The 27,653-nt window shown below is 34.7% G+C and overlaps 1 protein-coding gene and 1 pseudogene across 1 annotated transcript; one reads left to right on the top strand and one right to left on the bottom strand.

Annotated features, from left to right (window-relative positions):
- Positions 1-3,159: 3,159 nt before the first annotated feature.
- LOC127903707 (uncharacterized) lies at positions 3,160-6,933 on the top strand (annotated as a pseudogene).
- Positions 6,934-13,718: 6,785 nt separating this feature from the next.
- LOC127903706 (uncharacterized) lies at positions 13,719-17,260 on the bottom strand (the record flags this gene model as incomplete). The annotated part of the gene is made up of 5 exons (XM_052444243.1): positions 13,719-14,288; positions 14,652-14,864; positions 15,444-15,804; positions 15,964-16,043; positions 17,066-17,260. Coding segments are annotated over 5 exons (1,179 nt in total), but the record flags the coding sequence as incomplete, so codon positions are not given.
- Between the last annotated feature and the right edge of the window lie 10,393 nt (positions 17,261-27,653).

The following is a 27,653-nucleotide window of genomic DNA, read 5'->3' as shown; positions in this document are numbered from 1 at the left end:
GGGTACTGTTCTTGGTAATCATGTGCCATATTAATATTTGTAGGAGTTTTGTACTAATGATTATTTCATTTTTTTTAATTCGTAGGCATGTTATTTATGATTTGTCTATTTGAAAAAGGAAAAATGACGACGCTGATAGGCATTACTGATAAATTGTTTAGTATATCATTTGATAATGCATCTGCCAATAAAGCGGCAATTGATATGTTTTTGCGGAATATTTCTACTCTCATGCCTGCACGTGGTTCAAAATTTTTTCATGTGAGATGTGTGTGTCATATTATTAATTTAATTGTTCAAGCTGGTATGACTCATATAAATCATTATTTAGAAAAAAAATTAGAGCAGCCATTTTATATATTAGAGCACCTTCAAGACGTCAACAATTTTTGGAGATGTTGAAAATTTTTGGATCGAAAAGGAGAAAATTCAACCTTGACATGAAAGTTCGTTGGAATTCTACGTATTTAATGTTGCTTTCTTATCAAAACTATTTTGAAGCAATTTCTAATTTTTACAATGAGAGAATGAATGATGAAGATTATCATACCACTGATTATGATTGGAATGTTGCATTTAAATTTATGGATTTTTTAAAGGTATTTTATGATGCTACTCTTGCATGTTCTACTGTTTATGAGTCTACTTCATGTAGAGTGTTAATGCACTTGTATAATATAAGTTATACTTTTAAGACTTTTAGAGAGAATATTATGTTTAAAAATATTTGTGATACCATGGAGGAAAAATTCCAAAAATATTGGAAAGATATTCCCCACCTATTTATTTTTGCAGCAGTGTTGGATCCTTCAATAAAGGAAGTTGGTGCAAAACTTTTAGTTGAGGGTATTAGTGAAAATTTACAAACCGGGCTTGATACAATTATGTCCTCTACGCATGAAATTTTTAAATTTTATCGAAATAAATTCGGATCAAGCAATATATATTCTAATATTCAACAAGCATCGACTTCTTATAAAAATCCAGCTCACCTTTTGTTACTCAAAGGTAAGGGTGTTGCCTCTAGTATTGATACTAATCGTAATGAATTGCAAAGATATTATTCTGACAATCTTGAAGATTTAACAACTCCTTCAAAATTGCAAAATTTTGATATTTTAGAATTTTGGATGGGTAAGACATCTTTTTTCCCTATATTATTCATTATGGCCCGTGATCTACTAACCCCTCCAACTTCAACTGTAGCATCCAAATCAGCTTTTAGTACAGGTGGCAGAATTTTAGATGAACATAGGTCAAGATTGTCATCAGAGACATTAGACTCTTTGTTGTGTTTGAAAGATTGGGAAGATGCTGAACACCGAGTGCAACAAGATTGGCAAAATGCTTTAATTAAACAAATTGAGAGTTTGAATGTTGATCAAGATGAAGTGGATCCAGATTATGCAGAGTACTGAACATTGAAGCCACTTCCAAAGACTAGAGACTTTTTTTCTTGTAACTTTTTGAAACAAATTTTATTAGTGAGAAGGTTGTAAATTTGCAAATGATAGATGGTTTAGTAGGTGCCAACCTAGTTGGGATGTACTGTTAACTGTAGTGATGCAAATTACACCTAATTTTATTTGAATTACTAATATTATAATTGTACTTTAACTTCATTTAATGAAAATGTAATTTTTAATTTATCATAATTTTTTCTTGTGTATAAAATGAAAAATATTTCATTTACAAATGAAACATATCTCTATTAAATATTAACTAAGTTATGATTTAATATTAATATGAAAAATATTTTATTATTAATTTTGTAAAAAAATTATTTTTTATTTATAATTTATAAATTTATGATATTTATAATTTTATTTATTAAAATCATGATATTTAGTTATTTACTTATTCATTTAATAAATTATAAACATAAATAAATAATTAAATAAATATCATAAATAAAATTAAATATCATAAATAACATTATTCATTTAATAAATATCATAAATAAAATTATGATATTTATAATTTTATTTATTAAAATCATGATATTTACTTATTCATTTAATAAATTATAAACATAAAAAATTAGAATATTTATTTAAACTAAGATTTAATGATTTAAATTAATTTTTAAAAGTCTATGCTAAAAATATATTAAAACATTTAATTTCAAGATATTTTACTTTAATTTCATAACATTTTATATTTACTTTTTGTTAAAAAAATTTACTTAGATATATTTTGGCCCACGTGCTATTAATGGCTCATGGGCCGCGTGCTGGCCCACCAATGAACCGTGCTTATTACGTGCTTTTTGGTGTGCCGTGCTTTTGCCCATCTCTAATTGTGCCGTGCTTTAAGGCCCGCGTGCCTAAAATTCTAGGCCCGGCACGGCCCACGTGCGTGCCGTGCCGTGCCTCGTGCCTCACCGAAACGTGCTCGTGCCGTGCCCGTGCCGTGCCACGTGCCGCCCGGCCCATTGGCCATCTTTAACTCTTACCTCCCAAACGTAAACATAATCATCAGATTCCACTCCTTTCAGGATACAGACCTGTAGCGGTACAACCATATCGCTATCCTCATTTCCCAAAAAATACAATTGAGTAGATTGTAAAGGATCTATTAGAAGCCGGAGTGATCCGCTCAAGTATCAATCCTTACTTATCTCCGGTGTTGCTAACTAAAAAGCTTGACGGAATGTGGCGTATGTGCATTGACTATCGGGCATTAAATTGCATCACAGTGAAGGATAAATTTCCAATTCCGGTGATTGACGAACTCCTCGATAAGCTAGTTGGAGCTTGTTATTTTTCTAAGTTAGACTTGTGTTTAGGATATCATTAGGTTCGAATGTATGAGGTTGATATTGAGAAGACAACTTTTCGAACTCATCAAGGGCATTACGAATTTCTAGTGATGTCGTTCGGCCTTACCAATGCTCCATCAACTTTTTAGTCCCAGATGAATGAGGTATTTAAAGCTTATTTGCGCAAATTTGTATTGGTGTTTTTTGATGATATTCTTGTTTATAGTAGGAATTGGGATAACCACTTAGAGCATCTACGAATTGTCTTTGGCCTCTTGCAAATTAACCAATTACACATTAAGCTGGATAAGTGCGAGTTTGGAAAGAAAGAAATTCATTATCTTAGGCACGTTATTTCCCAACATGGAGTAGCCGTAGATCCATAAAAAATTGAAGCAATGCTTTCCTGGCCAAAGTTAAATTCTGTCGAGCAATTGAGGGGATTCTTTGGCCTTACCGGGTATTACCGTAAGTTCATCCAAGATTATTGGAAGATTGCAGCTCCACTGACTAACATGCTTAAAAATGACTCATTTTTGTGGACGACAACAGCTGAGGAAGCTTTTACGAAGTTGAAAATAGCAATGGCGCAAGCACCAGTATTATCCCTTTTTTTTATTTTTCTAAACCTTTCATTATTGAGTGTATACTTCTGGTGTTAGTATAGGTACGATTCTATTACAGGATCGGCCCATTGCGTATTTCAACCAAGCACTTCATGGGAAGAATCTCTTACTATCCACGTATGAGAAAGAGATCCTTACTTTAGTAATAGCAGTTTAGAAGTGGCGACCTTATCTCTTAGGGAGAAAATTTATTGTTCGAACAGACCATCGGAGCCTCAAGCATTTATGGACTCAAAAAATCACTATCATTGCTCAACAAAGATGGTTCTATAAGCTTGTGGGTTTCGACTTTACATTGAATACAAGAAGAGAGGTGACAACGTTACTGCTGATGCTTTGTCAAGGAGACATGAGGTGGAACAATCTGATATTTCTTTGCTTGCCTTTTCACAGTCCATCCCTCATTGGGTAGACTCCATCAAGGAAGCACTGGAATCAGACATTGCTATAAAGGAATTAATTGAGAAAATTCAACAAAATGAAGCCCTTGGCCCTTGGAAGTTGGTAGATGGATTGATTTTATATAAAGAATGTATATACTTGCCAAGTTCATCCACTCTTACAAACGACATCATCCAAGAATTTCATGGCAGCACCCATGAAGGCTATGTAAAGACATTTAAGAGAATTAAACCAAATTTCTTTTGGAAGGGAATGAAAAAGTAGATTAAAGAGTACATCTGTCGATGCGAAATATGCCAACATCACAAGACAGAGCTAACTAAGCCTGTTGGATTGTTGCAGCCACTACTAATTCCCCAATAGATTTAGGAAGACATTTCGATGGATTTTGTTGAAGGCTTGCCATTGTCTGGAGATAAGACAACTATTCTTGTTGTGGTTGATGGGCTCTCCAAGTATGCACACTTCATTCCCTTCATATCCTTATACTGCTATTGAGGTAGCTAGATTATTCTTTGACAGTATTTTCAAATTGCATGGCCTCTCTAAATCAATTGTTTGTGGCCGAGACCCCACATTCACTAGTGCCTTCTAGAGAGAATCATTTTGCTTAAATGGGACATCATTAAACTTTAGCTCCAGTTATCATCCACAAACAGACGGGCAAAGTGAGGTCGTTAATTGAACTTTAGAGATGTATTTGAGGTGTTTCACAAGTTCAAGGCCTAAAGAATGGTTGAAGTGGCTTCCTTGGGCAGAGTTTTGCTATAACACAAGTTGGCATTTCGTCATTAAGAAAACTCCCTTTGAAGTTGTGTATGGCCGAGATCCACAAAAACTTTTACACTATGTCCCATGAACATCTAAAATAGCAGCTGTAGAACGTGAGTTGATTGCTCGTGATCAAGTGTTCAAAGAGGTTCGTGAAGGAATTTTGCAGGCACAAGCAAGGATGAAGAAGGCCTATGATTCCCATCATCAAGAACGTGAATTTTCTGTTGGAGATTGGGTTTTCCTCAAGCTGAGGCCATATAGACAAATGTCATTAGTTGAAAGAAAGAATTTCAAGCTTTCTCCTCGATACCATGGCCATATAGACAAATGTCATTAGTTGAAAGAAAGAATTTCAAGCTTTCTCCTCGATACCATGGCCCTTTTAAAGTCCTTGACAAGATTGGAAAAGTTGCTTACAAGCTAGACTTGTCTGCCACCTCTTGACTGCATCCAGTATTTCATGTTTCCACACTTAAAAAGCATATTGCAGAGAATCACAAAGTTTTTAGAGAGCTACCAGTTCGGGGATTGAAGATTCAACTAAGTTATTTCCTCAAGCTGTTTTGGTTTCAAGATTGAGAAAGGGAAAGAATGAAATCTTAATTTACTGGAGTGGTCTTTCTCCGGCAGATGCAATTTGGGAGGAACGTGAAATAATTCAAGAACATTATCCTGATTTCACCCTTGAGGACAAGGGTGTAAATTAAGGTGGGAAAAGCTGTTATGACTGGCTCTTGACTTAGTCCAAGTGGTTACAGTTGGATCCCTTTTATTTATCTTTTAGTTTTTTTTAACGTTAAAGTTTGTTTTGCATTTTGTTTTTTGTTCATTTTTTTATGGCTTGTAATCTAACAACACAGCTATTATATAAAGCTTGCTTGGCAATGAATAAAATATAGAGAAGAGTACAAAATTTGGCAGCAATTTGTTTTCTTGGGAGGCATTGACCGCTCGAAGTGTCAATTTCTTTTCTAAATCTTCTTTTAATTATTTTCTTTGACTTTTGAAACCAAGGAGTTGTAACAGTTGCCCAGTGATATAGGGTGAATATAGGATAAGCTGTAAACTCATATCTGGTTTGACTCACACACGATGCAAAACTGTCGAGCTTCAATAATATATCTTGCTGCAGGTTGCATATACCTTAGGGTTTATGTCTGTCAACCAAAAAGAAAAGGAGAAGCATAATAGTAAATCTGATTTGAATTTTGTATCACAAAGGACATATGGTTGACCTATTATTATCATAAGCTGACTTGAATTTAAGTTCTATTCTGATTAAGAGTTTTTTCTTTTGCAGCATGAGTTGGCGACTAGAACTGTTGACAGTCCCTTGTGGTATTAAATTCGTACCTTCAAGAAATGCGTTATCATGATGTTTGCAAAGCAAGAGAAGGAATTAGTGTTTCTCAAGACAGTGATGTGTTTGGGACATGTCGCCATTGTTTGATTAAGTGCATTCCTTTGCCACAGAAAATTGCGAAACATGCCCGTCTCTTTCAAGAAGGTTAGATTTTGTCATTCGTTTTGTCTATTGTTCTTCTTGTTCTGCTTCTTGTCTGTAATATATTGGTCACTGTGGTTAACTTGACTGGCCTAAGTAAAGATGTCTTTCCTGCCCTTAATTGTGTTCAGGATTCCCTTTTATTGACAAATTAGTTGCATGTTTATGTAAACAAAATTGGAGTTTGGCATGGCATGTTCTTAGCTTGCATAATAAAATAATGTCCTATAAAGTTCATGTTTTTCAACTCATCAACCCATCCACATGAACACCTCTTTTATGTACATACAATTCTTTTTGTCTCAATTCATACAGTACAAGTTTTTGAAATGAGCTGTTTCAGGCAATTGATGAAGCTGAAGATGAATGGAGCCAGCACACTGCAGGCAAGTTAATTGATACGAGTGTGAAGGGCTTGCGTGGTTCAATTCCAAAGGACTTTCCATACTTCCGCATTGAATTTGGTCTAAATAATGGTTTCGTCCATGTAATTGATGACGAAATACAACTTAAAAACAACCTCGGACTATACGTCATAAGAGGCATGCTTCGTCTTCCTGAGGAAGACATGTACCATCGTAGGAGGCATGAATCTGTGGAGGCATAAAAGCAAGCGGTTGCAACTCTCGCGAGGGACTGGGAACCATTTGACTGGACAAAGCAACTTGAATAGGAAACTATGCAGTGGTCTAAAGCAATTCAGGATTTCAGTTTTAACTGAAATTGATGAACTTTGCCAATGGGCTTTTATATAGCCTGTTGGCAACACCCCGGCATGGGTTGGAGTTTCAGTAATATATTATATTTGTATATATAGTGGTGTACATAGTTTTTTTAATTGTAGTGATATGTCATCGAATTTTTGTCGTGGGTATAGTTAATTTTATTTTTTTCACCATTAATTTGATAATTTTGTATCTGTAGTACTTTTTATATCCATTTACTTATTATACCCATTATTAAAAATTAATAATGAAATTTATACTCTAGAGTTCTAGTAGCATTTTAGAATTGAGGTGTTGTAACCTTTAAACTATAGCTGCTGTGAAAAAAAAAACTGTAATTATAAAATAAAAATTAATAGTATATAATAAATATAATTTTTAATGATAATTTTGATAAAATTATTAAATATATAATAGATTTTTCATCATACAAATAAAAAATTAAGAAAATATTCATCGTCCACCTGTTTTTTTTAACTTTATAAAAAATACACAATTCTTATTTTTTGTTGCTGGAATCTACCTAAACTTACGTTTTGTTCCACTTTTCCACTTCTGTTTGCTACCCGTTACGAAAACTAACGGAATCTTAATCAAATGACTATTTTACCCTCAACTCAAGTGTGTCTCACTCTCAACTCTCACAAGCCACAACTAATTTGTCCACCTTAAATATAATATAAACAAATAAAATAATAAAACCAAAAAAAAAAAATTTAAAAAAGCTCAAAACTCAAAAGCATTATTGTTGTTGTTATTATTAATTTGATCTGAATTTGTACCCCCGCCCCAAAAAAAAAAAAAGAACGCCAGCGCCATGGTCGTGACGGCAGCAGCAGCAGCAGCTCAGCAAGGGTCGACGGCATCAACAACAGCTGAAGAAGAAGCCTTAAAGAGAAACACTGATTGCGTTTACTTTCTTGCTTCTCCTTAACCTGCAAAAAGGTCCTGCTTTTTTTTCTCCCTCTTTTGATCCTAAAAGAAAAAACCCTAAACACAAATTGCAGAAAGAATGGCGGAAATTTGTTGGTTCTTCATTGGTGGGTCACTCGTGAAAAACATGGATGTTCTCATTTGCTTCTCTGGACCACGTTGCCTTTTCTTCTTTTTTTTTTTCCAATTAAAGTTGTAAACAACGTCGTTTTGGGATGCTATGCTGAAAGGACCGATTTACCCCTACGACATCAGTAATGTTATAACGGGCAGCAAACGGAAGTGGAGAAGTGAAACGAAATGTAAGTTTAGGTGGATTCCAGTAAAAAAAAAAAAGAATTGTGTATTTTTGATAAAGTTGGAAAAAACGGGTGGACGGTGGATATTTTTCCTAAAAAATTTGATCCCAAACTACAGTAAGTAGTGTTTACCAAACACTTTAATATTGTACTTTTTAAGTTACAGCTGCTCAACTTCAATCTCAAACGCACCCTCAGATTACTTGTTCACTTAGTGAGAAGTTCCTATTACATATTTTTTTTCAAGAAGCTGCTTGCTCTATCAGTTTCATTTTTCACAAGAAAACCCTGAATAACGGTGTTGAATGATGTAGAGTCTGGAAAACATCCCTTCTCTTTCATTTGGACAAGCAACTTATCAGCCTCCATTATCATCCCTTTCTTGCAGAGGCCATTGATCAGAATGTTATATGTTACAACACCAGGAACCAAACCTTTCTCTGACAGTTGATCTAACTTCTTTCTAGCTTCTTCCCATCTGCCCACTCTACATAACCCATCAATGACTAAACTGTAAACCTCAATATTCAGCTCATACTTGTCTCTCTCAAGGGTCTGAAGCAGAGCCATTGCCTATTCGACGTGGCCACTTTTGAAAAGGCCATCTCTCATAGCTGAATATGTGAATAAATCCGGAAATAGATCAACTGCAGGCATCTCATTGAACAGATTTTTTGTGCTTCTGCTACTCTTCGAACTTGACAAAAGTCTGTTATAAGTATGTTGTAACTAACTGTATTGGGCTTCAATCGCTAATGAAGCATTTCTTGAAAGATGCTAATAGCTTTTTCAGTCTTCAAACTCTTGCAATAGCCATTAACCATTACATTGTAGGTAAAAACATCGAGCCCAAGTCCCTTTATCTACCATCGACTCAAAACAGCTTTTCAGCATCATCCACTTGACCAACCAAATATAATCCATTGGTGAGTGAATTATAAGTTAATAGTCTAGGCTCCCTTCAGTGCTGAATCATCAAACTGAAAATCTTCCTTGCTTCTCCCAATTATCTGTCCTTGCATACACAATCTATTAGTATTGTGAACGTTACAACATCAGGTGAAATTCCTTCACCCAACATTTGATAAAAGAATCCTAGTTGCCTCCTTCCACAATCCCATTCAACAAAAACCATGAATCAGTGGGTTATAAGTGACTAATTCAGCAGTAATACCTTGAGCAACCATTTTATCAAAAAGCTCAACAGCTTCCTTTAATCTATTAAAGGTACACAACCCATTAATCAACGAACTATAAACAAAAACATCGAGGCAAATACCTTTCCTATCATTTCTGTGAACATTTTTATTGCGTCATCAACAGACCCATCTTTACAAAGACCATCAATTATTGCACTGTAAGTAACCATATCAGCCTCACAAGTCATCCTCCTATGCAACTTAATAGCAGAATGAATCTCACGAATCTTGCACATCCCATTAATGCGAAACCCATAGACATGAAAATTACCTTTAAAACGTTGTTCGGTCAAATCAAACTACTCAACCGCATCAAACAATTTACCATCTAAACACAAACCATTAAACAGAGTACTCAGTGTAATTAAATCAGGCTTAAAATCCCCCTTTATAATCTCACCAAATACACAAAACCCACAATTTATTTTCCCCGTTTGACAAAAACAATTGATCAAAATATTAAACGTGTACAAATCAGCCTTAATTTCACAGCAGTATAATTCCTCATTCATTGAACCCCGTTTGACAAAAACAATTGATCAAAATATTAAACGTGTACAAATCAGGCCTAATTTCACAACACTATAATTCCTCGTACATTGAAAACACAACATCATTACGCTTAGGCTTGGAAATTGAACGTATCAATATTAGGAATGGGCTTGGTTTGGATCAGTTGATAAAAATATTCTTGGGCTTTTTTGAGACTGATTGCACCTGGTTCACAGTGGTGCCTTACACGGTACTCCAACTTGTTTGGACCCAAAACAGAGATTGGTTTTGTGTTTTGGTTACTGGGTTTTGCATTTGGTGAAGGGCTTTGAGGTGGGTTTCTAAATAGAGAGGGAACGGTGTGCTTGCGTTTTGCTGCTTTTGATTAACATGATTGAATGAGAGGCACTTGAATTGGGTGTCTTTTATCCTTTTGCATACTAAAATAGTGTTAAATTTTGACATATATATTTGAGTATCATAATAGTTCTAATCCTTAATTTATCAAGCTATTTTATGGAACTTAATGTATACAAAATAATGTAGTATAAAAAGATCAGCTGAAAATTAATAACAGTTATTTTTTTAATTATATGAACTTATTTATGATAATTTTATACAACTAATATTCTCATATCATATCAATTTGTGTACAATTATTTGTACAAAGTAATTATGATTTTATCATTACTTTTTATTTATACATTTTCATGTTATAATAGTCATGATTCTTTTTAAACAAAGAGCCATTCTTTTATTCATTTGAGGATGATAATTGTGGAAAAGATAATCAACAACAAATAGGCATATTTTATGACTACATTCTTCCAGCAATAAAAATAGTATATCGATTTGTTAAATGAGTCGTCGAAGGGTCGAGTATATCTTATTCCAAAGTTTATAAGCCAATCAACAAAATCTAGAATCCTTTTCTTAAATGTTACAGGTTTTATTTTCTATATTTGCAATAACAGTCTTGGTTTTAAAATATGGATAGACAAAGCCCTGAAGCCTTTATATATGCATACAAGAAATCTCCATCAAACTCACCCAAAAAAAAAAAAAATGGAGTTCCATAGAACGAACATTCGCTTCTTCACAGTTTTGTTCATGTTCATCATTTTGTTCGCTTCAAGCAGCACAATGCAACTAGGTTCAGCCTTGAGGCCATTGCATACGAAGCCGCATATTCGTAACCTTATTAGCCATGCGACCCTCCAGAGGGCTCCCGTGCCACCTATTGGCGGTAATCCTTGCAGTATGATTCCCGGTAAGGGAAGGATTTGCGCCCCTCCTCCGCCACCGGTCACCGACGTTTGATTTTTCGGTGGCTTATTAGCGCAAGTAATAAAAACATACGAGCAAGGTAAAACTTAAAAGGGCTCTTTTCGTGTATTCTTATATAATTTTGTAATAAATAAATAAGCTGAATTGCAGCGCCTGCTTATTGCCTAATGAAACACGTCTGTTTGGCTTCCATCCTTCACATTTGACAAAAATTCCTCAGTCAAATCCCTTTACTCATCTTTTCATTTGGTAAGCTTTCTTAAGGCAAAAAAAAAAAAATTTAAGGAAAATTTGAGGAGAAAATGGAAGGATATTCACGATTACTTAATTTTATACCCAATGGAAAGAGGGAAAAACAAAATGTCATTTCATACCATTTTTAATGCAATCACATACAATTGCAAGAATATGTGGGAGTCGATAACGAATCCAAATTTAGATTCATATTATCAGGATTTGAATAGATAACAGGTTGTTTTTCAGAAACAAGCAGAAGCAAGCCCACATTCAGATCAGATGTCGCCAAAAGTGCAATGCTTCAGAGTCTGGCTAAGAATTGAACGATGGGAATTGTCGCATCAAAGAGATGACATTGGTAATGGTTCCCTTTCGGTAACAAATGGACCAGCAGATATGCAAATAAAAAATTTAATTAATAATTAAGTCGATTAGTGCTACAAACACGCGTTATGTGATTTGGAGAAGAATTGACGGGGAGGAAAGATTTAATTAATAAAGGGTGAAAATATTTTATTTTACAAAGGGAATCAGAATTAATTGTATTGGTGCTTGTAGCTTAACTCAACTAGGGATGGCAATGGGGAGGGGAGGGGAGGGGACCAATCTCCCCATACCCATCCCCGATGTTTTGCATATGTCCCCGTCCCCGTCAAAATTGCTTGAGAGAATCCCCATCCCCTCCCCGAATAATAACAGGGGATCCCCGAGGGTCCCCGGTCCCCGAATAATTAATAGTCTAATACATTTTTTATTTTCGATTTTAAATTAATCATATTAAAATAAACTCATACCGCTATTGTAAGCTCGTAACCAACTTTGACAGCACATTAAGGCCTCCAATGTGCTTGGATGAAGTTTGTTATGGTATGAGCTCACAACTCTACCACTAGTGTTAAAAGCTGATTCAGAAGCAACTGTTGTAATTGGAATTGCCAAAATATCTCTAGCAATTCGAGCTAATGTAGGATACCTATTAGCATTTGTCTTCCACCAACTCAAAATATTAAAATCTTCCATCCGAGATATAACTTTCTCATCCAAATATGAATCTAATTCATCTGCAACAACTGCACAATCTCCATTGTTTACATAATCATTAAAACCTGTCATCCATTTGGTTGCTTTCTTATAAGAATCCCCTGTAGATCTAGTAGAAGAACTACTACCAGTATAATCAAAGCAATAAACAGTTGGTGAAAACTTCAATTAATACTCTTCAACTAATTCCCGGCAAAGGGTGACCACTTTCCCAACATACAACTATTTTGATATTTATTATTTTTAACAATATTTATAATTTTGTTATTTATTTATTAGTAATTTTAAAAATAAAAATAAAATTAAAAATTAAAATGGGGAAATGGGGATTCCACCTCATCCCCGTCCCCTCCCCGAATAAAAAGTTGGGTAAAAAATTTTCCCCGTCCCCTCCCCGAAAAAAAAATTGGGTATAAAATTATCCCCGTACCCTCCCCGAATGGGGAAAATCCCCGAGGGTACCCATCCCCGTGGGGATTTTTGCCATCCCTAAACTCAACACAGTCTTAATCTCAATCAAATTATAATTTTAAATCCTAATTGCAATGAGAAAACCTGATATTGATTGAAAAACCTAATATTTTAATTTACAAAGGGAATCAGAATTTAATTGTAAACTAGTCAGCTAGGGATGGCAAAATCCTCCACGGGTTTGGGGTCCCATGGAGCCCCATCCCAAATGGGAAAATTTTTTAATAATTTTTGGGGAATGGGGTGGGGAGTGGGGGAAAAATAATCTCCAAATTGTTAACGGGGTGGGGTTTGGTATTGCACTCCCCACCCCACCCCCACCCCCACCCCAATTCCCATTATATATAAATATGTTTTTAATTTTTATTTAATAATTGTTATTTTATCAACCATAATGTCAATTAATAATTTTTTAAAATTTTTATGTAATATAAATAGAATATGAATAAAAAAAAACCCTACAATATTTTTTAACTTTAAAACATTATTATATTTTTTTCTCTTTTAAGGAGCTGCTCTCTTTAAATATTTTTCACTTTTAATATCATTTTAAGATATTGTTTCAAATTTTTAGAGATTTTTTAAAAAAATTCAATATTTTATAATATGGTAATGATTTTATTTTAAGTTTCTAATTTTTAATTTATTAAAATCATATTTTTATATCTACTATAAAATAAGTAAATGGGGAATGAGGTGGGGATGGGAGAATCATTCTCCACGTGGGGATTCCCCATCCCCAACCCACTAAATTTATTGGGGAATGAGGTGGGGAATGGAGGCAAAAATTTTTAATGGGGTGGGGAATGGGGTAGGCATCCCCACCCCTACCCCGCCCCATTGCCATCCCTATAGTCAGCGACAAGCCCTTTTTGAGTAACCGTAATAAGGGACTAAGTAATTCCGAATTTAGATAGTTGAAGTACATAATTATGTACCCCAAGTGAAGTTGCATCTAACAAGTGTGTAGAGATAAAATTATCAATATTAATGATGAGAAAATAAAATTAACCATACCCAGGACAAAAATTTGATGACATATCACTAGAAATAAAACACTATGTACAACACTATAAAAATAACATATTGCTGAAACTCCAGCCTATGCATGTGTGTTACCAACGGGCTATAAAAGACCATTGGCCAAGTTTATCAATTTAAGTTAAAACTGAAGTCCTGAATTGCTTTAGACCCACTGCACAGTTTTCTATTCAAGTTGTTTTGTCCAGTCAAACGGTTCCCAGTCCCGCGCAAAAGTTGCAACCGCTTGCTTTTGTGTCTCCACAGATTCATGCCTCCTACGACGGTACATGTCTTCCTCAGCAAGGCAAAGCATGCCTCTTATGACGTTTAGTCCGAAGCTGCTTTCAAACTGTGTTTCGTCATCAATTACATGGACGAAACCCTTATTTAGACCAAACTCAACGTGGAAGTAAGGAAAGTCCTTTGGAATTGAACCACGCAAGCCCTTCACACTTGTATCAATTAACTTCTTTGCATTGTGCTGGCTCCATTCATCTTCAGCTTCATCAATTGCCTGAAACAGCTCATTTCAGATACTTGTACTGTATGTATTGAGACAAAAAGAATTGCACATACATGTACATGCAAACAAAAAGAGGTGTTCATGTGGATGGGAGGATCAGTTCAAAAACATGAACTTTATGGGACATTACTTTATTATGCAAGCTATGTACATGCCATGCCAACCTCCAATTTTGTTTTACACAAATGTGCAACTAATTTGGCAATAAATGGGAATCCTACACAAAGTTAAGGGCAGCAAAAACATCTTTACTTAGGCCAGTCAAATTAACCACAGTTAACAATAAAGTGAAGCATAATATAGACAAGGAGAACCAGAAGAACAATAGAGAGAGAATGAATGACGGAATCTAACCTTCTTGAAATAGACAGGGGCCTGTTTCGCAATTTTTTGGGGCAAAGGAATGCACTCAATCAAACAATGGCGACGCTGTTGTCCCAAACCCATCACTGTTTCGAGAAACACTAATTCCTTCTCTTGCTTTGCAAACATCATGATAAGGCATTTCTTGAAGTTACGAATTTCATCCCACACATGACTGTCAACGGTTCTAGTCGCCAACTCATGCTGCAAAAGCAGAAACTCTTAATCAGAATAGAACAACTTAAAATCAAGTCAACCTTATGATAATAAAGGGTCAACTGTATGAGAACAAAGGGATTCCTTTTCTGTTCGGTTAACAGACATAAACCCTCAAGTATATGCAACCTCCAGCAAGATATAATATTGGCGTTCAACAGTTTTGCATCATGTGTGAGTCAAACCCAGACATGAGTTTACATCTTACCCTACATTCACCCTTACCACTGGGCCACCCATTCAGATTAAACAATTTCCATCGTGGATAGCAGTATGTTAGAACTTAAATTATTCAAAAATTGACGGAAATTTCACAATTATAATCGATTTGGGATTAATCAAACTTTCCACAATGCCCATACATTCACTGTGTCCCACAGCCATCATTAAGTATAAATATTTGCTTCCAGGTGCCATGAATCATAAATAGAATGACTCCATTCCAACAAAATATTGAAATTCCCCAAATGATGTGTTTTAAGTTCAACCATGGAAACCATTCAACTGAAAACAAAACCCATTATAGAAAAAAAAAAGTAATAGATTATAGTAAAGAAACAACATTACCTGCACTGGCAAGATGCAGCAATGACCAGGCACGACAGACTGCCACTGTGGCAACATCAAATAAGTAAAATTTGCTATTGCCACAACAAGGTGTCTTGGCCGGTTCGGATTCTCAAAGCAAAACAGGCAGCGCTCTTGTTGAGTCATTATACGTCTTGCAATAGCTCTTTCAGCACCCTTATTGTCATTTGCTCCTCTCTTCTTCTGGGATTTTCGACTTGGACCATCTTCAAAATCATATTCATCATCGGCCCGACCAGATATACTGTATTGTTTATTATGCATTATCTTTTGGGCTAGATTCCTATCAGTATCATCATCATCCTTCCTTTTCCGAACAGACAAATCATAAATAACATGCCTACAAATTAAAAAATGAAATATCCATTAGTACAAAAACTCCTCCGAAATATTAATATGGCACATGATTACCAAGAACAGTACTCTTTCAACAACTTCACACACTTAAAGGGAAGTAAGAAAAAGGAATAGAATCTCCAATCACAATATTCAAAATTACCTGCCCGAGCTTCCAACACCTTGATGTTTAGTAGAATTATCAGCCGCACCCTGCTTTACCTTCATTTTCTCAACTTCTTGCTAATAAACACAAACAAAAATAATAAAAAAACAATTAAACACGAAGAAGAAGCTCACAATCTTAATAGCTGGCTGTCCAAGTACAAAGTTATCTCTAAGAATATCAAAGTTAAGAAACATTAAATCATAATTTTCATGATTTTTCAATCAGAAGTTAAAGAAAATTTAGTTTAAGTATAAGAAAGACTGAGGTAGAACATCATAGAGACTTATACAGATCAACATAAAAATAGAAAGGAAATAAAATAAACTCCTTAATAACTAGAGTATTGCAAAAGTCCCTACGATGTTCTCCTTCAAAGAAACAAGAAGCACTTGGCAAAGTTGGCAGTGGATGGAAAACAAACAGCCAAGCGGCTGAAAAGACTTTTTAGCCTATTCATGAAAAGGGTTAGGGTGGTGGATAGACCAATCTCCAGATGAATGCTAATGAAAAGACCTAACCAGGACCTTCAAAAGAAACTTTATCCTACTATCTTAAAGTTCCGCAAAAGACAGCACTATAAAAGCCTCCAATGAATTAATTATAATATGGCAGTTTTACCCGAATGCTGTTATTATTGTATATTCAATTCCTCCAAAGCCAAATTATGACAAAACACACAAAAAATTTTTAAAATACCATTATCTTCAACTTCCATACCCAATATGCTTTCTAACAATCAAATTTAATTCAGCATTTGTAATCCAAATACCAAAACCCCATCTTCCCATAATCAATCAGAAAATTATTTTAACATCATGAGATTATAAAATCAAACACCCAGCTCAACAACAATCGTTCAGATTAAAAAGATAAAGAAACACGTAGCACAAACAAAAACTCAAACAAAGAAAATTATCCAGATAAACCCAATTGCATAAAAGAAAAACCCATAAAGACCAAAACGATCATCGGCGAAAAACAAAAGATCGTAGAAATAAATCCCCAAAATCCCAATTAACATCAAACCCTAAAACAAAACAAGGAAGGAATAGGTATAGATTAAAATTAAGGGAATCGAAAGTTGTACAGATCGAACCTGAATCCGAAGACCAGAGGCTGTTCTGTTCCCAAATTGGATTAAGAGAGGACAGCTCTTTGAGATTTTAGAGAGAAGAGAGAGATAGAAAGAAAGAGGGGTCCAAGGAGAGCAGCAAAGCAATAGAGAGAGAGGGGTCCGCTTAAAATACAGCGGCTGTATCTCGTACAGCTGCTTTTTTTTTTTTTTTTTAATTCAGCACGTAACCGGCCACCGGTACCATCGTTTTAATTGGTTAAAGAGGCCAAAATTAAAAGGTAACTATCATACAGATCCCTTATTTTATGTAAATATCAAGAAAATCAATTCAAAATTATTAAACTATCAAAGCCCCCTCAGCTTTAAAAAAAGAAAATACTTCTTTTTTCTTTTAATTCATGGAAAATATAGTTAATATATTTAACTTATGTACTAATGAAAAAATATAATTAAATAAAATTAATTATACTACTATATTTAAAAATATAATTATATTATTGTTTTAATATTATGTTATAAATTAAATGATATTTTGCTTTAAAAAACGTAACTTATGTACTAATGAGAATAATATTTAAATATAATAAATTAAAATAAATTATATATTAATTAAGCTATTTTTATTATTATGTTATAAATGTAATGATATTTTGCTTAAGAAACTATCAAAACAATTTTATCATCTTTAATTGCATTACAATCTAAATATCTAAACATATAATGAAACCAATTTATTTCTAAATATTTGGAAGAAATCAATCTTACTATCTCATGATACACATATAGGGATTTAAATCTCTACCTACTAAAATGAGGGTAATGTTCATCCAACTATCGAATTATTATGATTCCAAACATGTAATTACCCCTCAAATGTTGTTGTTGTTATTATTAGAGGCTAACGTTAATATGTTTTATATATACCACAAATATAAAGCATCTAATATTTGATATTTTTAAATAAAACTCACAAACAATCTCTTATGCAAATTAATTCATACAAACTTATGTAAAATTAATTACTTTATTTAATCTTTTTTGCTATAATAATTTTTTTGTTAAACATTAATCAAATTCATAATGGTACATGACATGGATAATTACAATTTAAATGCAACTAATATTGAATAATGTTATATTATATTGTACTTACAATTATATAATTTAAGCATGGCAATTATATTTCTAAATTAAATCCAATTATTTGAGTAATACTGCACTCACTAGATAGTTACATGATTTGTAATTTTGTATATTGAATGATGTGCAATTATCACAAAATTTGTTCAATCTTACATTTATATCCATATTTTTCAAAAATTAAGTTAATTTATATAACAACTAAAAGTAATAAAATTATATAAAACCATATAAAAATATAAAAATTATATATCCATTTTCATATTAAGTAGTATGTTTGATTAAATTTACTTTTGAAACTCTGTATTCTATTGGAGAGAAATATAATCTTATGAATCTATTTTTATTTATGCATGTTGAACTTATTATAATCTTATCTTATGCACAGTGAAAAATGTTTTCGTTGTACTTCTAACTAAATTTAATATATATAATTTTATTCTAGTGGTAAAAGGAATTGAATTTGAATATGATTTTTTTAATATAGCTTAATAACAACTAAATTTGCTCCCATAGATTCAAACCTCAACTGTTTTGTTTTCAACTCAAATGATTTACAACTAAATTAATTGATAGCCATAATTTGATTATTAATATATTTAAATAGTAGTGTATCTCATCTATATTAAATTATTAATATAGTTGTAAAAAATTAATTTTATATCAACAAAATATATACGTACGTACGTATATACATATATATATATATTGTAAAATTTTCACATAAAAAAGTTTCATCTTGGCGGGTAAAAATGAAAATATTATTTACCAAATTACAAAAATGAATTTTGAGATTTTGAATGGTCAAAACAAATCTATCTATGGAAGTTTTATTATTCATCAAACTTTTATTATCTTTTTTATTAATTTGAAAACTTTCATATTTTTTTCCAATTTCTACTAATAATATAAATACTCACATTATGACATTTCTTTGGAAACCCTAGTCGCTCTCCTTAAACCATCAAAGACGCTCACTCACATCAAACCCTCACAAGCCAACAAGCGAGCATTTGCCACCGTCTTCATTCCTACGCCCATTACGGTCCTATGTATCAGCCACTAGCTGTTTCCGTATCTCACTTTCTTTGCACGCAAATCCTAGACCTGCGAGCTGAATCAAGTGGAGGTCAATCAAAGGCGGTCATTGACCGTTTGAAAGAGCCATCATGTCTTGCGCTACCAAAGCAGGAAGAAGGTTGGAGATTGAATTTACTGAAGCCGATCGAGTTATACCTTATAATTGAAAGAAAAAAGCATAAACTGTTCAAAGCTAAACACCCAAACTCGATCCCTAAATTCCCAATTTTCTAAAGCCACAAAACATAACAGACCCTAACACTTTTAACACAGCCACAGCCTAACCCATTCCTCTGGGTTCCTTCTCTCTCAAGTTTGAAGCCGCCGGCTGCCGCCACACCCATCACAACAAAGCCACTGACGCCCGATAGACTCACATGCTTACAATCTAAATTTTCATTTGACTCGGATGTGCCCGAGGAATTTGCAGCCGAGCAAGTGCAGTTTTATTTCTTTATTTATAGGTGTAAAAATAAGAATTTTATTATTTGAAATTGTTTTACTCTCACTAACCAGAGTTAAAAATATGGGCAAAGATTGCAACAAGATGAGGAGATACGAAAAGTTTAGAAAGAAAACAAAGCCATGTAGGAAAACCTTTATTTATTTGTTTTCTGCTACATATGTAAATGCAAAATAAGTTATCAGTTTTTTAGAATGTGAATGCAGCAGAGTTCGATAATTTATTTTATTTTTAAAAAATTTTAATTGTGCAAAGGTAATGTATTGTGTAGCCAACATTATGCAAAGGGTAAAAGTTTAGGTCAGTAGATGAACTGTGTTTATATATATATAGTACCAAATAATATAATATAACATATGCCGACCGATGTAAATTCGAGCCATGAACTCTTTTTTCCAGGCTTTGGTATGGAGCCAAGTGAGCGATATTCTGTATAATCTATTTAATTCTTTTTTGTGGAGCCAAGTATTCATAGCTGAAGGTGGAATGGAATTTGCCTGAATTTTTTGCATCTTAACATTTGAATTGAGAATGAACTTTTGAAAACTTGTTAGTTTATTTTTCTGAATCTCGCTTCTTTTTTCTCCAATGCAAAGCTGTGTCAGTTTAGTATTGTGGTTTTAAATCCTTTTTTAAAAGATAATTGTTAAATATATGTTTTTGTTCCAAAATATTTATTTACTGAATCTTGTTATGTATTTTTTGACAGAATTCTTTGTGAGGAAATGGAACGTCGAAGGCTATGGGTGTTGAGTATTAGAAAATGTATATTTATAAAGGAGAAAATCGTCATTTTACACTACAAGTCTTACTAACACCTTTACTTTTATGAATTTAACATTCTTTTAATTTAATTCTGTGTGTTTTATTTTAATTAAGTATTTTATGTATTTTAGGGGCATTATAGTCATTTCACAATAAAGGAGAGATCAGACGGCAAAACGAACATCACTTTTGAACTCAGGACGGTCGAAAACCTTAGGAGGAGTATAAAAGGAAAAATGGCACTATTCATATGTACGGTACTATTCACGTGTACGGTACTGTCTACATTACTGTTCACGACACTGTTCACATAGACAGATTGATGACGTGGCATTGACCGATGATGTGGCATTGACCGATGATGTGGCATTGACTGATGAGGTGTCACGATCTTGTTGGGCTAAAATTCTTATGTACTGTTGATGGTGACGTGGCAGTATATCAGTGGACGAAAAATCTCACGTACGGTACATGCATCACACAGGATTATTTTCAACCAAACCGTGTTACTGTTCATCCGGGTCAAACCGTGTTACTGTTCATCCGCGTGGTCAAACCGTGGACTGTTGACTGATGACGTGGCGCAATCCTGAGAGTCCAAACTGTTTTTAATCCGATGGCCATGATTTACTCCATGTATCTATAAAAAGGGGGCCTCCCCCCCTAATTTGATATCTCTGAATCTATTTTTGGGATCCATTTTCTGTAATTCCTTCTCCATCTTGTATTTTCTTCATATTTTAATAAATTCCCATTTTGCCCCTAGTTCAATTATGAGTGGCTAATTTTCTTTCAAGCTTGGGTTGAAGGTGAAGTATCAACATATGTCATGGGCTTAATTTGGTACATTTATTTTCTCTTCCCCTCTAATTTTTGTGGATGTTTTGACTTCTCGTCGACAAATAATACTAATCTTGTCTAGTACCGCCTTGGTTTCACCGGCCCCCTAGTACAAGGTTATTATTATTTGGCACGATAAGCCCTTAGCACCATATTGATTAGAGCGTGGTTCATGAGGTGTGGATTCCCCCCTCATGATTTAATTGGCATTAATAAGGATTATTTAGCCCATGATGCATGTTGATACGGATCCGGATACCCAAGTGCTTCATTTCAATAGAATTCTCTTCAATTTATTCTCGCCATTTCAATTCCAATTTTAGAATTTATTCTCGCCATTTTAATTTAAGTTTTAGCACATTACAAATCATTTCCACCACAAATCCAATCACCCATTCACAAAATTAATTCTACACAATTAAAATCCACCTCCTCGTGGGATCGACACTCGTCACCATTGATCTATACTACAATAGATTCGTGCGCTTGCGAGTACATTAAAATTTGCACAACAAGTTTTTGGCGCCGTTGCCGGGGAGGTAAGTAATTTTAATTCATAGAATTAATTTTTTTTTGAATAATTTCTTTTATTTGTTTTCTTGTATTTTTTTTTATTATTAAAAAAAAAGAAAAAAAAGGTGAATCTACATTTAAAGGTTAGTATTTCTTTTCTTTTTCTCTTCTTTAAAATTCTGTAATTTAATTTTCAATTTATTTTTCTTTGTAATTTTTTTTATTTTATTAATTTAATTTTTAGTTAATTTATTTCACGTATTTGTTTTGTGTATTTTTATAGAAAGGTTGTAATAGCGCAATAAGGTTAGTATCGTAAATTCTCCCTCTTCTTTATTTTTATTTGTCTTGTTCCCATCTTTATTTTTATTTTATTTGTTTTGCATGCATGGTCGTAGGTCATTATTACCTAATCTTGAACCTATAGATCTTGAACTTGAGAAAACACTTCGCACACAAAAGTACATTAAAAATAAATTTGGAATGGATTTACAAGCACCACAGGAGAGGCCATTTAAGGACTATTTTAGTCCCTTAGCTAATTTGAGCACATCATGCATAAGATACCCAAATGTAGCTGCTAGGAGCTTTGAACTAAAACCTAGTGTGCTAAATTGTCTCCCCACATTCTATGGCTTAGAAAATGAGGACCCATATAATCATCTGAATGATTTTCATGCTATTTGTCAAACTTTTAAATACGAAAATTTTTCAGACGATGATGTTAAACTCAGATTATTCCCGTTTTCTTTAAAGGATAGAGCTCGTTCATGGTTAAATACTTTGCCTGCTAATAGCATCACATCATGGGAACAAATGGTTACAAAATTTTTGAATAAATATTTTCCAGTGCATAAAACCAATGCTATTCGCAGGGAAATCTCAGAGTTTACCCAGAGAGAGGACGAGCAGTTTTTCGAAACATGGGAGCGATTCAATGGGCTACTCTTGAAGTGTTCACATCATGGGTACGAGAAATGGCACCAATGCCAATACGTTTTAGAGGGATTATTGCCGAATGTGCAAGAATGGCTAATGGCAACAAGTGGAGGAGAGCTAATGTCAAAAAGTGGAGATTTGGGAATTCTTCCAGCGACAAGCGGATAATTCCCAACAACGGAGTCGATCAATCAGGAATACTAGAAGAATTAAGGGAGTAAATAAGGTTCAAATTGGCGAGTCAACTTCGGGAATCAAAGAAGTCAAGGAGATGGTTGAAGGTCTTACTTGACAAATAGCATCGTTATCGACTGCTAAATCAACAGAGCCACATGACCATGACTCATACTCAGATCAAGCCAATGCCATAGGTGTAATGAGAAAACCATCGAATTACAACCCATACTCCAACACATATAACCCTGGATGGAGAGACCACCCCAATTTTTCATGGTCTCAAGGATTCCAACAAAACGGACCAGCAGCTCCAGCTCCACAAATTCCACAAAATCCTCAAGCCTCTCAGCCACCATTTAGACCATACAATCAGAACCAGAACCACTCTCAACCTAGACCATGGGAGGATGCATTCTAGAATTTCAGGAATGTTACTCACTCCACGATTGAGCAACAGAACCGCACCATTGATCGACTACGAAATGAATTGAGAGCAGGCTTCAACTCACAAGCCCAATCAGTTTCAAGCCTCGAGAAGATAGTGGGACAACTTGCTTCTTCAGTTCAGACCTTGGCAATGACTGTTGAGAAAGACAAGTTTCCAAGTCAACCAGTGCCTAATCCTAAAGGAGTGCATGAAGCAAGTACCAGTTCACCACAGCAGCATGGAGAAGTCAAAGCAGTAATGACCTTGCGAAAAGGAAAAGAAGTCGACAACAAAGTGAAGATGCCGGTGACAAAAGAAAATCAAATTGTACATGTGAATGTTGAGGAATCATCACCGGAGGAGAAAGAAGAAAGCAACCCACGAGAATACATTCCCAAAGCTCCATTTCCTCAGAGGTTAGCGAAAGGAAAGAGGGGAAAATCCATAGGTGAGATTCTCGAAATCTTCAAACAGGTAAGTGTTAACATCCCTTTACTTGATGCTATAAAGCAAGTTCCATCTTATGCCAAGTTTCTTAAAGACCTTTGTACTAAAAAGAGAAATATGCATGTTCAAAAGAAGGCATTTTTAACAGAAAATGTTAGTTCTATACTCCAACATAAAATTCCTTTAAAATGCAAAGACCCAGGCTCCCCCACTATCTCATGTAGTATAGGGAACCACACAATTGAGAATGCTTTGTTAGATTTAGGAGCTAGTGTAAATTTGTTGCCTTATTCAGTATTTGTGAAACTTGGACTGGGAGAATTACACCCAACTCTAGTGGTGTTACAACTTGCAGATCGGTCCACAAAAATACCTCGTGGTATTGTGGAGGACGTGCTTATCCAGGTAGACAAGTTTTATTTTCCTGTTGATTTCATTGTAATTGACACTCAACCAATACAGGACTCGAGGAAGCACATCCCCATTATTCTAGGCCAACCTTTCTTGGCAACTGCGAATGCTCACATTCAATGCAGGACTGGAAATATGCAGTTGTCCTTCGGCAACATGACTATGGAGCTGAACATCTTCAACATTGCCAAACAACCTCACAATGCAGATGATGGAATTGTTGATGTGGATTTAATAGAAGCATTAGTTGATGACACTTTCATTTCAAACCTTAGTGATGATCCTTTACAGACATGCTTAACTCACTTTGGTTTTGATTTTGATATTGACAGATTGGTCGATGAGGTCAATGCCCTACTTGACTCAGCATCATCTATGGACACTAATAAATGGAAGTCAAGAGTTGAACAACTACCACCATCAGAAAAGAAACTCATCCCATCATCAGAATCTCCACCGAAACTCGAGCTCAAACCATTACCCAACACTTTGGAATATGCATTTTTGGGGAAGAAAGTACTCTGCCGGTAATCATCTTATCCTCCCTAAATGACGAACAAAAAGGTAAGTTGTTGGATGTTTTAAAAGAGCATAAAGGGGCATTAGGATGGACCATAGCAGACATCAAAGGTATAAACCCAGTAGACTGCATGCATTACATTCACCTTGATGAAAATGCTAAATCTACTAGGGAAATGCAACGTCGGTTAAATCCTAATATGAAAGAAGTTGTTAGAACTGAAGTCCTTAAGCTATTAGACGCAGGTATCATTTACCTCATTTCTGATAGTTCATGGGTCAGTCTTGTGTAAGTTGTCCCCAAAAAGTCAGGAGTCACTGTAGTTACCAATGCCGATAATGAATTGATATCCACTAGAGTGACTACAGGATGGCGTGTATGCATTGATTATAGGAAGTTGAATTCTGTCACACGTAAAGACCATTTTCCTTTACCATTTATTGATCAAATGCTTGATAGATTAGCAGGCCATGAATTTTATTGCTTTCTAGATGGCTACTCAGGATATAATCAGATTCCCATAGCACCAAAAGATCAAGAGAAAACCACTTTCACTTGCCTTTTTGGCACTTTTGCATATAGGAGGATGCCATTTGGATTATGTAATGCACCTGCTACATTTCAACGATGCATGTTGAGCATTTTTTCTGATATGGTTGAACGATTCCTTGAAGTCTTTATGGATGATTTTTCTATCTTTGGTGACTCATTTGATCAATGTTTACATCATCTAACACTAGTTCTGCAGAGATGTGTCAAGAAGAACTTGGTCTTAAATTGGGAGAAATGCCATTTTATGGTAAAATAAGGTATTGTTCTCGGTCACATCATTTCGAGCAAAGGTATTGAGGTTGACAAAGCCAAGGTGGATCTCATTTCTAATCTTCCTCCACCCAAAACAGTCAGAGAAGTAAGATCTTTCCTTGGGCATGCTGGTTTCTATAGATGTTTCATTAAAGATTTTAGCAAAGTTTCTAGACCCTTATGCAATCTACTTGCTAAGGATATACCTTTTATCTTTGATGATTCATGTCTTGTTGCGTTTAAAAAACTAAAGCAGTTGCTGACATCATCACCCATCATTCAGCCCCTAAACTGGAGCTTACCATTTGAGCTCATGTGTGATGCATCTGATTATGCAGTATGAGCAGTATTAGGACAAAGAGTTGATTGAATTCCCCATGTTATTTACTATGCTAGTATGACATTGAATGATGCACAGTTGAACTATTCAACTACTGAAAAAGAAATGCTAGCAGTAGTGTTTACATTAGAGAAATTTCGATCTTATCTCATTGGTTGTAAAATAATTATATTCACAGATCATGCTGCTCTTAAATATCTTCTCACAAAGAAAGATGCAAAAGCTAGACTAATTCGTTGGGTGTTACTTTTGCAGGAATTTGACTTGGAATTTAAAGATAAGAAAGGCATAGAAAATGTTGTGGCGGACCATCTCTCTCGTCTCCATTTTGACACAATCACAGAGCCATTAATATTGAATGAGTCATTTCCAGATGAACAATTAATGAATGTGGAAGTATTACCATGGTATGCTGATATAGTTAATTATCTTGTTACAGGTCAACTTCCAGAACATTGGACCAAGCAAGACAAGGCTAAATTCTTTGCAGAAATAAAGAATTTCTTTTGGGATGACCCGTATTTGTTCAAGTATTGTGCAGATCAAATTGTTAGACGATGTGTCCCAGAAAGTGAAATTCAAAATATCCTTTCATTCTGCCATGAACAAGCTTGTGGAGGCCATTTTAGTGCTAAGAAAACAGCGACTAAAGTTTTACAATGTGGTTTTTATTGGCCAACTATATTTCGAGATGCTTACACTTTTTGTTCTTCATGTGATAGGTGTCAACGAATGGGGAGCATTACACGAAGGAGCATGATGCCACTAAATCCAATTTTAGTGGTTGAGATTTTTGATGTATGGGGTATCGACTTCATGGGACCCTTTCCCCCTTCTTTTGGCCATCAATACATATTGGTTGCTGTTGACTACGTATCGAAATGGGTAGAAGCAATTCCATGTAGGACTAATGATCATAAGGTGGTGATAGCATTTTTGAAAAGCAACATTGTTTCACGCTTTGGATTCCCTCGAGCAATAATCAGTGATGGTGGTGCCCACTTTTGTAACAAAGCATTCAAAGCTCTTTTGACAAAGTATTCAATCACACACAAAGTGGCGACTCCGTATCATCCGCAAACCAGTGGCCAAGTTGAGATCTCCAATCGAGAAATAAAGCACATATTAGAAAAGACGGTGAGGCCAGACAGAAAAGATTGGTGATTAAGACTTGATGATGCATTATGGGCATATAGAACGGCTTTCAAGACCCCGATTGGGATGTCACCCTACAGGCTAGTGTATGGAAAAGCTTGCCACCTACTTGTAGAACTCGAGCATCGTGCATATTGGGCCATCAAGAAATTCAATTTTGACATGCAGCAAGCCAACTCAGAAAGAAGATTACAGCTGGCAGAACTTGAAGAAATTCGCAATGATGCATACGAAAATGCCAAGATTTACAAGCAACGAATGAAAGTCTTCCATGATAAGCAAATTATGAGAAAATCGTTCAATCCAGGTCAGAAAGTGCTTTTATTCAATTCTCGCTTGCACCTATTCCCAGGTAAGTTACGCTCTCGTTGGTCTGGCCCATTTATTGTTCATACTGTTTTTCCACATGGGGCAATTGAAATTAAGGACCCAAAGAACGGTGTCACGTTTAAAGTTAATGGTCAAAGATTAAAGCCATATCTAGAGTACCAACTACATGAAGAAGACACCGAAATAAATTTGAGTGACCCACCGGATTTGAATTGATTTTTTTTCTTTTCGGTGGTTTGATTTTTCTTGCTTTCTTTT

This window comes from Citrus sinensis, chromosome 1, assembly GCF_022201045.2.
Source record: "Citrus sinensis cultivar Valencia sweet orange chromosome 1, DVS_A1.0, whole genome shotgun sequence".
Taxonomy (NCBI): Eukaryota; Viridiplantae; Streptophyta; class Magnoliopsida; order Sapindales; family Rutaceae; genus Citrus; species Citrus sinensis.
This window is presented reverse-complemented; position numbering and strand designations above follow the sequence as displayed.